Genomic DNA, 14,667 nt, shown 5'->3' on the forward strand with positions numbered 1-14,667 from the left:
AAATCTTTAGACAGTGCTGGTGTCTTCCCACCCGACGATGGCTTGCGGGACCATCAGTTCTTTTTCTGTGAAGCTGAGAAGCTGTTTCTTCAGTTTTCAGTGCATCAGCCTTTTCTTTTCCTTTTTTTTTTTTGTAACTGCCCTTGCTGCTTATTCATTATTTTCCTCATAATATCTTGTTTTTATCCCATTCCAGTATTTTACCTAACTTTGGTTAATTTTTGTCAGTTTTTTTTTTGTGGCTTTCAGGCCACTGAGAGCCCTTTTATCCTCTTAAGAGCTTTATCTGTTTTTGGCATTCTAGTTACTCGACCTCTTTAGGCCATTGAGCCCTTTAACTTAGCGTTTTCTCATTTTCCTCTCCAAGTGGCTTTAAAAAATATTCTCAATATAATTGGACCATTTCAGGCTCTGACCCACATAATTGGTGTGGGTCCTGAACATTGAGGATGTCTGTCTCTGCATACAAAAGAAGTCACTGAAAGATCGAAAACTTCAGTTTGAAAAACTTTTCAGTACTGTCTGCATCGACATCAATCATGGCAGTGGACTTAGAACCCGACACCTAGTTTCCTATGACTCGGGTTCTGACATTGGTACCAAGTGAATCAACACCATATCCAAAGCATCAGGCTCTCCTGACAGGACTCTATTTCCTCTTCATCTATGCTTCGCACGTTGAAGGATACAGCACAAAAGAAAGCTAAGAAGCACAAACATTTTTCCCATTCTAGGCATGGCACTGCATCCTCTCAAGCGTCAACTTCCTCAACGCATAGTAAGCATTGACTCACCGAGTTCCACTCTCCTTACATTCATCTGAAGTCTGCTTGTAAGCATGTCTTGACAGTGAGGTTCCCACACCCCGACATCTGGTACAGCAGACCGCTTCCATGCCTACAGTATGTCTCTTCCAGTACTGGCACCGTCTCTTCAGAAGGAGATCTGGGCTATGCTCAGACAAGAGCTTTTGGGGCTACTGCAGATACTGTCTTCACAGGCATTAAACTTCCATGTCTGCCTCTGCCCATCCTGAGTATACATTGAAGTGTCAATCAATGACAAGGTCACGCACCCCTGTTCGATGTCAAGCATTGGGGCTTGCACTGACCCATTCAATGTGCATTGCCATCGATGGAGGAGTTATCTCCTGGATTAAACTGTCCGCCTATACCTCTATGCACAGTCTATATTCCTCTTCACGCTTGCTCCCTGATTCACCTAGTAGGGAGTTCTTTGAGGAGTCTGACTCTGATATCTCCAATCATTCAGCAGAAGAATCCTGTGGTATACCTTCCTCTTCTCCTCATTGAGGCAAATCTCTGCCAGAGAGTATATCTTTTACTGGCTTTGTGAGATGGGTCAGGCTTTGCTAATCAAAATGGAAACTGAGGATGAACCTTACTTTGAATTTTTTGAATTCTGTAACTCTGTAACTGTGAGGCATTAAATGCATTTAGATACCTTTGCATACAGTCACGAAAGATACCTTATTTAAGAATTGGGAGAATTCCCCAGTCCAGTTAGCACCTAAAAAGATAGACACAATGGGGCTCATTTTCAAAGCAGAAAGACATTTAAAAAAACAGCATAAACTGGCACTTGGACATTTTAATCACCAAAATGTCCAAGTGCTGATTTTTGAAACTGACCTTTTTAGAAATCTTGCAGGTCATTTTCCCTCCAGTGCATCTAAATCTTAAGGGGGCGTGTTAGAGTTATGTTTTGGAGGGGATTAAGGTGGCTTTAGGACTTGGATGTCTTGCAGGTATAATGAAATAGTTTTGAAAATGTCCAGGGCATCATTTAGATGTTTGGTGTTAAACTTGTTTTAAAAGCGCATGAGAGCCAAAAAGGTACCCAAACTGACCAGATGACCACTGGATGCATGAAGGCATGACACCTCCATACTCTCCCAAAGATGTGAAAGAAACAGTACATACCAGCCTCTAACAGCTGCAGATATTATGGGAAATCCTAATAGTGAACCATAGAGAGGGGAATCCAGGCCCATATCCCATCCTACCCACTACATTTATGGTGGAAAGTGTGTGGTCACCAAAACTCACTCAAAACCTATTGTACTACCATATAGGTGACACCTGCAGCCATAAGGGCTATTGGGGTGGTAGGTAGGTGGGTATAGTAGGTTTTGGGAGAGTTTTGGAGGGCTCACCGTATACTATAAGGAGGTTATGGTGAAATATGTACCTGGCACTCTTTATGTGAAATTTACAGCAGTTCTCCTTAAGGTGTCCCACTGCACTGGCATGTCTGGCCATAGCATTAACATGCTGGCCCTGCCACATCCAAATGGGCTTGTTTTGGATATTTTGATTTTCAAAAATGGCCAAAAAAGCTAGAGGTCTTAAAGGCTACAAGCTGGATTTTCTCTTTCCTTTGACAGAGTATTTTCTGGATTCACTTGGGCCACCCCAAGAATGTGGTTCGGGTGCAGGCCACAGTCCGCAGACTGTTGGATATTGCGGCCATCGAACTCATACCAGAGCGATACTTGGGCTCAAAGGATCCGATGATTGGAGACTGATCCTGGACATCAAGGCAGCCCTAAAACTGCCTCGCTTCCACCTGGAGACAGTGTGCTCAGTGATTGCTTCAGTGGCGCCGGGGGAGTTTTTAACTTCCCTGAATCTTACTGAGGCATATCTCCAAATTCCCATTTTCCTGGACCACTGGAAGTATCTGCTGTTCCATGTGTTGGCAGCATTTCCAGTTTGCAGCCCTGCCCTTTGGATTGGCGACAGCTCCCAGTACCTTCACCAAAGTGATAATGGTGATAGTAGCACGTCTTTGCACACTGGGTATACTGGTTTACCCATATCTGGATGATTGGTTGATCAGAGTTCCCTCGCTATCCGAGGGGCATAAGGCTGTCCAGCAGGTGGTTCAGTTGCTGCAACATCTGGGCTGGGTGATCAACTTCAGGAAGAGTCACCTTAAGCCCACTCAGGATTTGGAGTACCTGGGAGTTCGCTTTCACATGGGCAAGAACAAAGTGTTTCTGCCTGTGTCCTGTCATGAGAAGCTACGACAGGTTATCAGGGTCCTTCAGGCCACTCCAGTCCCAACAACATGGCAGTACCTCCAGGTTCTGGGGACCATGGTGGCAAAGATTGATGTGGTCCTTGGGCCAGGGTCCATCTGTGAGCCTCACATCGGTTCCAGGGAAGATAATCGAAACACTGATAAAAGATAACATTGTACAACACTTGGAAGATCATAATCTAATAAGGGCTAGTCAACACGGCTTCAGAAAAGGGAAGTCATGTTTGACAAATTTACTACAATTCTTTGAGAAAGTGAACAAACAAATGGACAGTGGAGAGCCAGTGGATATAATTTACTTGGACTTCCAGAAAGCGTTTGACAAGGTCCCACATGCAAGGCTTATGAAGAAACTACTGAGTCATGGAATAGGAGGAGAAGTGCACAGATGGATCGGCAAATGGCTAGAAAACAGAAGGCAGAGAGTTAGCATAAATGGGAAATTCTCGGATTGGGAGAAAGTGACTAGCGGCGTGCCCCAGGGCTCGGTTCTTGGGCCTATCTTGTTCAATATTTTTATAAACAATCTAGAAGAGGGAACAACATGCAATATAATAAAGTTTGCAGATGATACAAAACTATGTCGGGCGGTTGGCTCTCAAAGGGACTGCGAGGACCTCCAGAAAGATCTGAACCAGCTGGAAACGTGGGCAACAAAATGACAGATGAACTTTAACATAAACAAATGCAAGGTGATGCATCTAGGACGGAAAAACAAAGACCACGAGTATAAGATGTTGGGGGTGACATTAGCAAAATGCGAACAAGAAAGGGATTTGGAGGTACTGATTGACAGTACCCTAAAGCCATCGGTACAATGTGTGGCGGCGGCGAAGAAAGCAAACAGGATGTTAGGCATAATTAAGAAGGGGATCACGAGTAGATCGGAAGATGTCATAATGCCACTTTATAGAACAATGGTCAGACCACACTTAGAATATTGTGTCCAACACTGGTCTCCATACCTCAAGAGGGATATAACTCTGTTGAAGAAAGTGCAGAGGCGAGCCACGAAACTTTTCAAGGAAATGGAGCATTTGAGCTATAAAGAACGACTCAGGAAACTGGGATTGTTTACCCTAGAGAAGAGAAGACTGAGAGGGGATTTGATAGAGACTTTTAAAATATTAAAATGATTTGATATAATAGACCAAGAAGCAGCATTGCTAACATTTTCTGATGTGACACGGACAAGAGGTCATAGCCTGAAACTGAGTGGCAGCAGGTTCAGGACAAATGTCAGGAAGTTCTGTTTCACACAGCGAGTGGTGGGTGCTTGGAATGCACTCCCAGAGGAGGTTGTGGCGGAGACTACTGTACTGGGATTCAAGCGCAGGTTGGATGCACACCTTCTTGCATATCATATTGAGGGATACGGTAAAGTCGGGTCTCCAAAAAGGAGTACCTTAATGGGCCGCCGCGTGTGCGGAGCACCGGACTAGATGGACCTCGGTCTGATCCGGTGTAGGCGTTTCTTATGTTCTTATGCTGTAGGAGGCTCTTCTTTCATGCTGAAATCCACAGCGGGACCCGTTACATGCACCCCTGCCCTGGACCAATGTGGCACGGAACAGTCTTGCATGGTGGTTGCATCCTCTATCACTATCCCAGAGACTTCTGCAGATCTCAGATTGGGTGATCCTGTGTACAGATGTGAGTTTCAAAGGATGGGGTGTGGTGTGCATGACCGTCCCTGTTCAGGGCAAGTGGGCACCATCCGAATGCAAGTGGTAGATCAATCGCCTGGAACATCAGGCGATCTGGCTGGCTCTTTTCCACTTTGAGGGTCGTCTCCGTCATCGAGCAGTCTGGGTCTTTTCAGACAATACCATGGCAGTGGCTTAAGTCAATCGACATGGGGCACAAAGAGTCCCTCTCTGAGCTTGAAGGTTCAGTTGCTTTTCTGGTGGGCGAAGAGACACCTTGTGGCACTGTCGACGGTGCACTTCTCCACTTCAAGGGTCATCTGTCATCGAGCAGACTGGGTCTTTTCGGGCAGTGGCTTACGTCAGTCGACAGGGAGCACGAGGAGTCCCTCTGAGTTTGGAGGTTCAGTTGCTTTTCTGGTGGGTGAAGAGACACCTTGTGACATTGTTGGCGGCGCACATGGCAGAAGTGGACAATCTTCAAGAAGACTTTCTCAGTCATCAGACACTAAACCTCGAAGAGTGGTCATTCTCCCAAAGTGCATTCGATTGCATAGTGGAGCAGAGGGGTTGTCCCACATTTGACCTCATGGCAACTGCAGGCAACAAGAAAGCCAATAGATTCTTCAGTTGTCATCGCGAGGCAGTCAGCGAAGGGCTGGATGCTCTGGTTCAGCCCTGACTATGGGAAGGTCTTCCCTCCGTGGCCCATGCGGCAGATAGTGGCCCACGAGGGTCCAGCGATTCTGGTGGCACCTGATTGGCCGAGGTGGCCATAGTATGCCAGCTTGGTTCAGCTTTGGCTCCCTTGTCATTCTCACCTTCACACGGGGTCCAATTGTGATGCAGGATCAGGACTGCTTTGGTCTTATGGCATGGCTCTTGAGCGGGTGACTTTAACTAGCCGAGGCTATTTCTACTTAGGGCTACCAGATTTTGCATCTAGAGAAGAGGACAAGTGGCCCCATTCTACCTCCAACCCCAACCCCATGCAAACTTCGTTTCTTCAGGCTGAATCTGGAATGCATCTGCGCATGCGTAGACTTGACCCTGATCTCAACAGCTTTTCAAAATCTAGACAAAGTGCTGGGCTTTGAAAAGCCATCCTCTAAAAAGAGGACATGCCTGGGTAATTCCGGACATCTGGAAACCCTATGTTTACTTCCTCAATGCCAACTTTCTCTTCAACCCTCTTGTATTTCGCTAGGATCTTATTTATATATCCATTATCCTTCTCCAGAGTTATGATCCTGGTAGCTTGGGATGTGGGAGTCCCACATTTTGAGAATATTATGCTTGCTTTTCCTCAGATGTTCTCCTAGTTGGCATCTTAGCTTTGTTACTGAACGGATGGTCCCATGAGCTCTTGTCGAGCGGGAAGGCACTTGCACACGTGTCATATGGGCACTGCCTAAAGATTTAAAGTGACAGTGAACTTGATAGTGGATGGCATCACCCACATGTGAGAATATATACTTGCTATCCTAGGAGAACACCTTCTACAGGTAAGTGTCTTTGTTTTTTATGCCCATGGTACAAATGTCCTTATTGTGCTGAAAAGACCTGTCATGCTAAGGCCATTTTTTCTTACCACACCTTTGTAAAAGAGCCCTTTAATATCTTTTTTTGTTTTGTTTTCTAAATATATTTATTCAACACAGAGTGTTCAGGCAATCGACAGTACAAAGGTGCAATGCTGGCGGCTTAGAGTATATATGATCTCTGAGGTTCATATAAATTAAAAAAGGTATAATATAGTTTTATTTCCTCTACTACTTTCAAAGGGAAAGCAGGGAGGGTTTCAGAAGAAAACCTTTCTATCCACCGCATGTTCGAGATCGATCTCCACACTTCCGGGAATCACCAGTGAGCCGTAAAGATTCTCCACACAGCCGATCTGGCTCCAGCATTAGTAGCAGAAGCTATTCCCCAGAAAGAAGCAAAGCTTACTCTGCGCATCATTCCCAGCATAACCGAAGTATGTCATTTTTTTGTAAAGTCTTCTTAAAATTCTAAGGTTAAGATGTAAGCACGCATTCACAGATCTGATATTTTGTATCCTTCTCCAGAGTCTTCTAAAAAAATTGGTGTTTTATTTTAAATATACTTTTAAATATTTCTTGGTTTTTCCCTGTTTACTCATTTCCTCCCAATAAAATTTTGTCTAGTCTGATTGAGTCAGGTGATTTAAGTACTCCATTAAGAACTTGTTGAGAAGGAAGCTTTCTCTGTATCAGCTGGAGAGACAGATTCTGCAGATGTCCTTCATCCTTCTTTAATGCTGTATGGTATGTTATACTCATGTAACACCAGGGATCTTCAGAATGCCACCTGGTCAAAAAGAACAGTGTGGCAGCACTCCTCACTGGTTCCCTTTTTCTTGGTGTATTTTTTTAGTGCATTTTTAATTTTTCTTTCCCTTAATAAATATAGAACTTTCTTGTAATATTGTTATTTCTTTCAGTTAAATCCTTTAAATTAAAGTGAAAAGACTTAGCTTTTTAATGAGAAACATTGCTGCACCAGTCCCCTCTGACGCATTTCATACTTCCTCAGGGTCGGGGAATACTAGAAGTGCAGAATCTCTAAGCTGTTTGCATACTCCTTTGAATATCGCTGAGGCTTCCATTGTGAGTTTGAGTCCACTGCCATACAGCATTAAAATACAAGTACACTTCTCCCTCCGTATTCACTGTGATAGAGGATTAACATACCCGTGAATACAGAAAAACCTTGATTAACTTTTTCCTATGTTATTCGCTGTTTTCTATTAAAAACCATCGTGAATGTGGTGAAACCGCAAATAACATGGTGGGAGACCTGGCCTGTTCCTGAAGGAGAGGCAAAACACGTTGAAAGTGCTGGGAATCAGCGATTTTCTCCGTAAACGCTTGGAATCAGTGATTTCTCTATGCAAGCAGACATCATTTTGGGGGGGGAGGAGCTTGCAAGCTAAAAACCGCGAATAATCGAAAGCGTGAATTTCCCTTTACCTCCATGAACTGCAGAAGAGAACCATTCCAGGTTTTCCACTCCGCCTTTAGTGTACTTCACAGGCTAGCTTAGCTCCTCTCATCAGTCTTTCTCGTCCGCATGCATGGCTGCAGGTGTTAGAGTTCTGCTCTTCCACATTTATTATTTTTCATTAGAAGTAGTTTTGTTCCCTTTTGCAGTTCTTTTGAGTTTCGAGCAATTTTAAAAAGCTGCCTGCTTGAGAATTCACAGGCTTCGGTCTGTAGCTGACAGGCCGATCCCTTCAAGGTACCTGTTAGCCAGTCTGCTAGTCTTCCTTGGAGCTTTGGACCGTCCCTGACCTTGTCTCGCTCCCTGTTAAGCGGAGGTCGGCCGCAGATTGTTTAGCATGCTTAGGAGGTTAAGCGGTGTTCCGCAGCATGCAGGCTGTGTTTCACTCCTCCACCCACCCTGGTGCGTAGTTGGTGGTCCGCAGGGGTGGAGGCAAAGCCAGATAGTGGATCTGACTGGCAGCCCTAAGAATCAGCTTGTTATCAGCTTTCCCGGCAGTGGGGCAGTAAATTCTGAATCTGGCTTCTCATAGAGGCTAGAAAGCAGGTGCAGTGTCTGTCTTCAGTACTGTGAGTAAGAAGAGCTGATAGGCTCTATGAGCGATTTTTAAAACCTAATTTTGAGAGGTTTTGAGTGTTTTCTAGTGTTCCACCATCTGAAATTTACTATTTTCATAATTTTTTTAATTTCGTGAAGGTCGTTTTTGGTGCGAATTTGATCCGGCAGCCATCTTGAATTTTGAGTTATCTTTTCAACTTTTCCCTGCTGCTTCAAATTTTGAATTTTTGCAAGGAAAACTGCTGGAATGGTTCGAGTTTCAATCAAAGGGTCCGGCTGCTGGATGTTCATCTGTTGCTCCTATGATGCCACACAGCACCGGTATTTCTTCGGGGATGTCAGTTTCTCAGACCACCCCAGCTGTTTCATAGTCTGTTCAGGAGACTACAGTGGCAGATCTGGAACTCGCTGATATTCCCCGGATTAGAGGATCCAGATTGGTATGTTGGATCCGTGGATCCTGGAGAAGACCTGACTGGTGTGCTTGTTTAAAGTTGCGGCACTCCCTGACTTGATTGCTGAATCTTTACAGGAATTGGGTGTGGATGACAAGCCCACTCCTTCCTCTTTTTCCCCAAAGCTCTGCAGTACGCGCACCCAACCTGCCATTTTTCCCTGGCATCTGGATTTGAGTTTTTAGTCACAGAACAGTTTGAGACTCTGGAGTTTCTGCCTGCCTGGATGCGTATTATAGCAGACCAGTGGGTCTTGGAAACAATTCGATCGAGCTACAAGCTGGAATTCACCCAGCCCCTGTCAGATTGGTTTGTGACCTCTCCTGCAGGGGGGTCAGGAAAAAGCTTGCAGAGTTCAAGCTACGGTTCAGCACTTGCTGGATATTCGAGCAATAGAGCTGGTGCCAAGCGATTTTTCGGGCTCAGCAGATACTCTGTTTACTTTATTGTGCCAAAGAAAGGGTTAGAAGATTGGAAACCTATTCTAGATCTGAAACATGTGAATGCGGCTCTCAAGATTTCTCGGTTCCGGATGGAGACCGTGAAGTCGGTCATTGCGGCGGTGTCTCCGGGAGAGTTTCTGGCCTCCTTGGATCTTATGGAGGTGTACCTGCACATTCCCATTTTTCCAGCTCATTGCAAATTTCTACGGTTTCATGTGCTGGATCAGCATTATCAGTTTACAGCTCTGCCTTTTGGCCTGACAACAATACCTCGGACGTTCACCAAAGTGATGGTGGTAGTAGCAGCTCATCTGAGGAAGATGGGGTTGCAAGTTCACCCTTATCTGGATGACTGGTTGATCAGAGTACTCTCGTTGGCAGAGGGGCGTTCTATGGTGGAAAGGGTGCTCTGAATATGGGAATCTTTGGGCTGGATTGTCAACTTCAGGAAGAGCCATCTGATGCTATGCAATCTCTAGAATACCTAGAAATTCTGTTCAATACGGCAGAGGGTCGCGTTTACTTGCCCGAACCTGCGTCCTCTTCAACATGCCTTGCTTTCACATTGGGTGCCTCAATGAGATGCCTTAGAGATGCATCTGCCATGGACGTTGGAGGCCAGAGCATGGCCTGATGGCTTTGCCCTCAGTCACTCTACAAGGCATCCCGTTATAGATTGCCTCCTGGATTGTGGCAACCACGGATGCCAACCTTTGAGACTGGGGGCTCACTGCAATCATCATCCCCTGTAAGACCCTGTCGCAGAGGAAGTGGTCCATCAACCGGCTGGAGCTCAGGACCATTCAGCTAACCCTAAGAGTATTGCAGACTCATCTAGAGGGGCGAGTCTTTTCCAACAACACGACGACAGTGGCATGTGTCATTCGACATGGAGGGACCAAAAGCTCTCCCGTGGCTCAGGAGGCCTGACTTCTGTTCCTTTGGGCGGAACATCATCTCCTGGCACTGACGACATTCCATGTGGCTGGAGTGGACAATGTTCAAGGGGACTTCCTCAGTCGTCAGAGTCTGGATCCCGGCGAGTGGACGTCAGTTTTGGCATTTCAGGCGATTGTGCGATGTTGGGGACAACCCCCGTCTCGATCTCATGGTCATGGCATAAAACAAGAAAGCGCCACGCTTTTTCAGCTGCAGATTCAAGCTCGGAAGCATAGGGCTCGATGCCATCATATACCCATGGCCTCCAGATGTTTTTCTATACATCTTTCCACCCTGGCCGATGATAGGGAGGGTTCTTCATAGGATTATGACTCATCCAGGCCGTGTCATTCTAGTGGCTCCCGACTGGCCGTGAAGTCCCTGGTAGGCGGATCTGATGTGACTGCAGGTAGGACGCGGTCTGTGCCTAGTTGCCTCCACGGACCTTCATACTCGGGGCCCGTTAGCCATGGAAGATCCGGGTCACTTTGCTCTTACGGCTTGGCTCTTGAGCATGCAGCCTTAGAACGTAAAGGCTATTCAGAGCTTGTGGCTGTTACACTTCTCAAATCTAAGAAGTCATCCACAGTGTCCGCCTATGCTAAGGCATGGAGCACCTTCAAACATTGGTGTACCCAGGATCAGATGGACCCTTTTTCGGTTCCTTTGTCGTGGGTCCTTGCTTTTCTCCAGGCTGGTCTGGATAAGGGTCTCACTGTGACGTTTTTAAGAGTCCAGGTGGCCTGACTATATAAGTTTCTGATCTCAGGATAGCCGGTCCTGTTGGCGTCACATCTAGATGTTGCTCATTTTTTGAAAGGGGCTCTTTGGGTCTGGCTGCCTGTTAAGAATCTGTTCCCAGCCTGGGACCTTAATCTGGTGTTGTCGGGCTTTGCAAAAGCTTCTTTTGAGCCTCTTCGCGCTGCTTTGCTTCTGAATCTTTCGATCAAGACTGTTTTTCTGGTCGCCATCACTTCTGCCCATAGGGTTTCCGAGCTGCAGGCGTTAGTTTTGTAGAGACCCTTTTCTGCGAATTTCAGAGAATGGAGTTTCGCTCAGGACCGTTCCTTCCTTTTTGCCTAAGGTGGTTTTAGCATTCCATGTCAATCAGGAGGTGTGTTTAACTGTTTTTCAGCCGACAGGTTCCAAATATCAAGATCGTCTCCTGAAAAGGTTGGATGTGCGCAGAGTTCTGCTACGTTACCTGGATGTCACTAACAATTTTTGCCTTTCTGACCATCTCTTTGTGCTGACGCAATCAATTAAGCGAGGTACTCCCGCTTCGAAGGCCACGGATCTCCCGGTGGATCTGTAGGGCCATTTCCTCACTTACATTCTGGCGGAAAAAGAATCTCCTATTTCTGTTAAGGCACATTCTACCAGGAGTGTGGCTTCTTCATGGACAGAAGCGAGATCCGTTTCTCCTGAGGAGATTTGCAGGGCAGCGACATGGTCGTCTCTTCACATGTTTGCCAAATTTTACAGAGTGGATGTTGCCAGACAGGACTCGGCTTTTGGGTCTTCGGTATTGAAGGCCGGCGCAGCAAACCCACCCTGACTCTGTGGGGGCTGCTTTTGTACATCCCTAAGGTCTAGAATGTCTCGCCTATTGCACTGAAAAAGGAGATAGGTGTGACATTTTAGACTCCCCACCCTGTCCTTGCAGTGCCTGCTTTCAGTTTTCAGATTTCATTTGTCACATTTTAGTCTCCTTCACTGTTACCAACTTGTTTCATGGAGACCGGTCAGCCCTTAGAGGCTAGGAGGTAGTTGTACATACCATATGTTCACCCTGTTCTGGGAGTAGTTCCTGAGCTCCTTTGAAGCCTATGTTGGCGGTTATGGGTGCTGTTTAGTTGTTTTGAGCAGAACAATATTTAGCCTGTTGTTACAGGTGCCTCTACTTCACAGATGTGCATGTCCTTTCATGCTTGGGTACTGACTGATGGGAGGAGCTAAGTTAGCCTGCGAAGTACTCTAGAGGCGGAGTGGAAAACCTGCAATGGTTCTTTTCTGCAGTCCATGTGGGTAAAGGGAAATAACCCTATGGTGTCACCTATCTACTGGAAAAAATATTACCAAGGTAAGTGCATAATCTCCTTTTATGATGTAACTAGTCTTTTAGCCTGTTACATTAACGGGTGCTAAAATATGTCTATCTGTCTTTCTTTCTGTCTTTCTCTCTCCTTGGCCCCCTTTCTCTGTCTGTCTTTCTGTCCCTCTCCCTGCCCCTGTGTTTTTCTTCCTTTCTGTCTGTCTCCCTCCCTCCTGCTGTCTATCTGTCATTCTTTCCCTCCATTTCCCTGTGCAGCAGCATTTCCACCCAACTTCCCTGTGGAGCAGCAACAGCATTTCTCTCCCCCTCCCCACTTCCCTGTGTAGCAGCAGCAGCAGCGGTATTTGGCTTCCCCTCCAGGTCCCTGTGCAGCAGTAGCAGCATTTCCCCCCCTTCCCTTCTCTAACTGCGATCTTGTCTGCTCTGTTCGGCTCCTCCCCCATATTCTGGCCTGCTGCTCCTCCCCCTTCCCTTCCCGCGGTCTAGCCTGCTCCATGGCTCCCCCCTTCCCTTATAGCATTCCCCGCAGGCAGACAGGCCCAGCTTCTTTCTTTCGGCTCGCGGCTGGAGTCCTCTTCTTTGTCACCCCCCTTCCCTTCCTGCGGTCTTGTCTGCTCGTGCCAAATTTTTTTTTAAAGTTTAAAGGTGCTGTGGCGGTTCATGGGTGGAGTCCTCTTCTTTATCGCCCCCCCCCCCCTTTCCCTTACCGAGTTCCGAAGTTGTTTTTTTTTAAGTTTACAGGTACCGCGGCAGCTCCTCACGATCTCCACGAGTGTGGAACCCTTCTCTGACGCTGGTGCGGCTCGTGAGAGGAGGCGACGCCGTGGCTTTTAAACCCCACAATTGTCACAGCATAGGTACAGAAGACAGTCCTGGAGACTCGCGCATGCACACTCTGCCGACCACGGAACTATAGATCAGGGAACAGGGAACACGGTGGTAAGAGTGCGCATGCGCGCTTAGCATTTTATTATAGTAGATTATTCTCATTGTGAGAGTCTCCGTATAATCTATCTCTGCCCGACGCTTATTGTGGATCAGAGAATGGATGGGCGATTCAATTTCCAAGGCTACGCTTAGCAGGCTCCCCTTCAAGGGATAGGTTCTTTTTGGGAAAGGTCTGGATGATCTTTTGGCCAAGTGTGCAAGATCATTGTCCCAAGTACTTATTGGACAGCAAACCTCGAGCAGCTAGAAGCCAGAACCGGAGCTCATTTTGGGGGGGTCCCAACATTTCGCAGTACGCCTTGGGAGACTTGTATCAGAGAATATATCAAATTTCCAGACAGAGAGATTCTAGAAGCCAAAAAATCCAAAATACATGTTCCCAGTCCACAATGGCAGCCAAGAAGCTGCAACGTCACCAGGCCTCAAGCTGTTCTTCAGAAATCTGTCATTGCAGTGGTCCAGCTGGGAGAGCTACTGGCCACCCTGGATTTGATGGAGGCTTATTTCCACATTCTAATTTTCCCAGCACACAGAAAGTTCCTGAGATTTCATATGTTGGAGAATCACTGTGTAGCAGTGCTACCTTTTGGGCTAACAGCGGCACCCCAAACATTCACCAAGGTGATGGTGATGGCAGTGTTCTCCCCAGAAATTTTTTCCAGCTGGGTAGCATGATAAAGTGGTGGGGTGGGGTGGGACGGGGAAATTTGGTGGTTAGAATAGGATCATTAAATCCAGTGGCGTACCTTGTATATATGACAGCCAGTGCTGATCATTTTTTAACAACCCCCTCCTCTATATGAAAAAGTTACTTTTAGTAATAATCCATGAGTCACACAACAAGGGTGCAGCTAGAAAAAGGCAGCAACTTAAACACTGCAGTGAGCTCTAGAACACCAACACACATATTGTAAATCTAAACAAGCCAGATCCTGCACAGTCAATTGATCTTGTACAGTCAATGCTAACAGAAAACCATGTCCTTTTCATACACAAAGAACACAGAAACATGCTTGCCCAATATGGAATAATCACAAACTAAAAATAGAAATATGTAGACAAAAGTTAAACTGAAACGCCAAGAAATCAGGCTCTGCATACAATGCAACAACACCACTGAAACAGAGATACATGTCCCTTAATACTCTGCAAAATATAACGACAGTAGATGTAAATTTGAAAAAAACGATACATAACAATCGCCACTTTACAAATTAACAAATAGAAGTAAAAAAAACGAGAAATAAGAAAATACCATTTTATTGGACTAATCAATTTTTCAATTAGCTTTCAGAGGCCAAATCTTTCTTCAAGACGGTACAGTATACTGCTGTTATGGTATCCTGTCCTGACCTGAGGAAAGGGGTTTAGTCCCCCCCAAAATTGCCTTAGTTCCATTTCCTATTTATAAACTTTTTATCAATATGTAAAGCAACAAAAAAATTTTCTACCTTGTGTCATTTCTGCTTCAATCATCTTCTCTTCACTCTCTTCTTTCTATACAGCGTTTGTCCTTTATCCCTTCCATGCAA

The 14,667-nt window shown here is 45.9% G+C and overlaps 1 protein-coding gene across 15 annotated transcripts in view; it reads left to right on the forward strand.

The window, feature by feature from the left end:
- The window catches only part of PPHLN1 (periphilin 1), a 242,632-nt gene that overhangs the window by 154,942 nt on the left and 73,023 nt on the right, over window positions 1-14,667 (forward strand). For all 15 annotated transcript variants that reach the window (XM_033958547.1, XM_033958551.1, XM_033958548.1 and 12 more), the window contains one exon: window positions 6,497-6,690. In XM_033958547.1, the coding sequence (XP_033814438.1) occupies window positions 6,497-6,690 (194 nt within the window). The remainder of the gene's footprint in view (window positions 1-6,496; window positions 6,691-14,667) is intronic.

Source organism: Geotrypetes seraphini, chromosome 9 (assembly GCF_902459505.1).
Source record: "Geotrypetes seraphini chromosome 9, aGeoSer1.1, whole genome shotgun sequence".
In the NCBI taxonomy this organism is placed as follows: domain Eukaryota; kingdom Metazoa; phylum Chordata; class Amphibia; order Gymnophiona; family Dermophiidae; genus Geotrypetes; species Geotrypetes seraphini.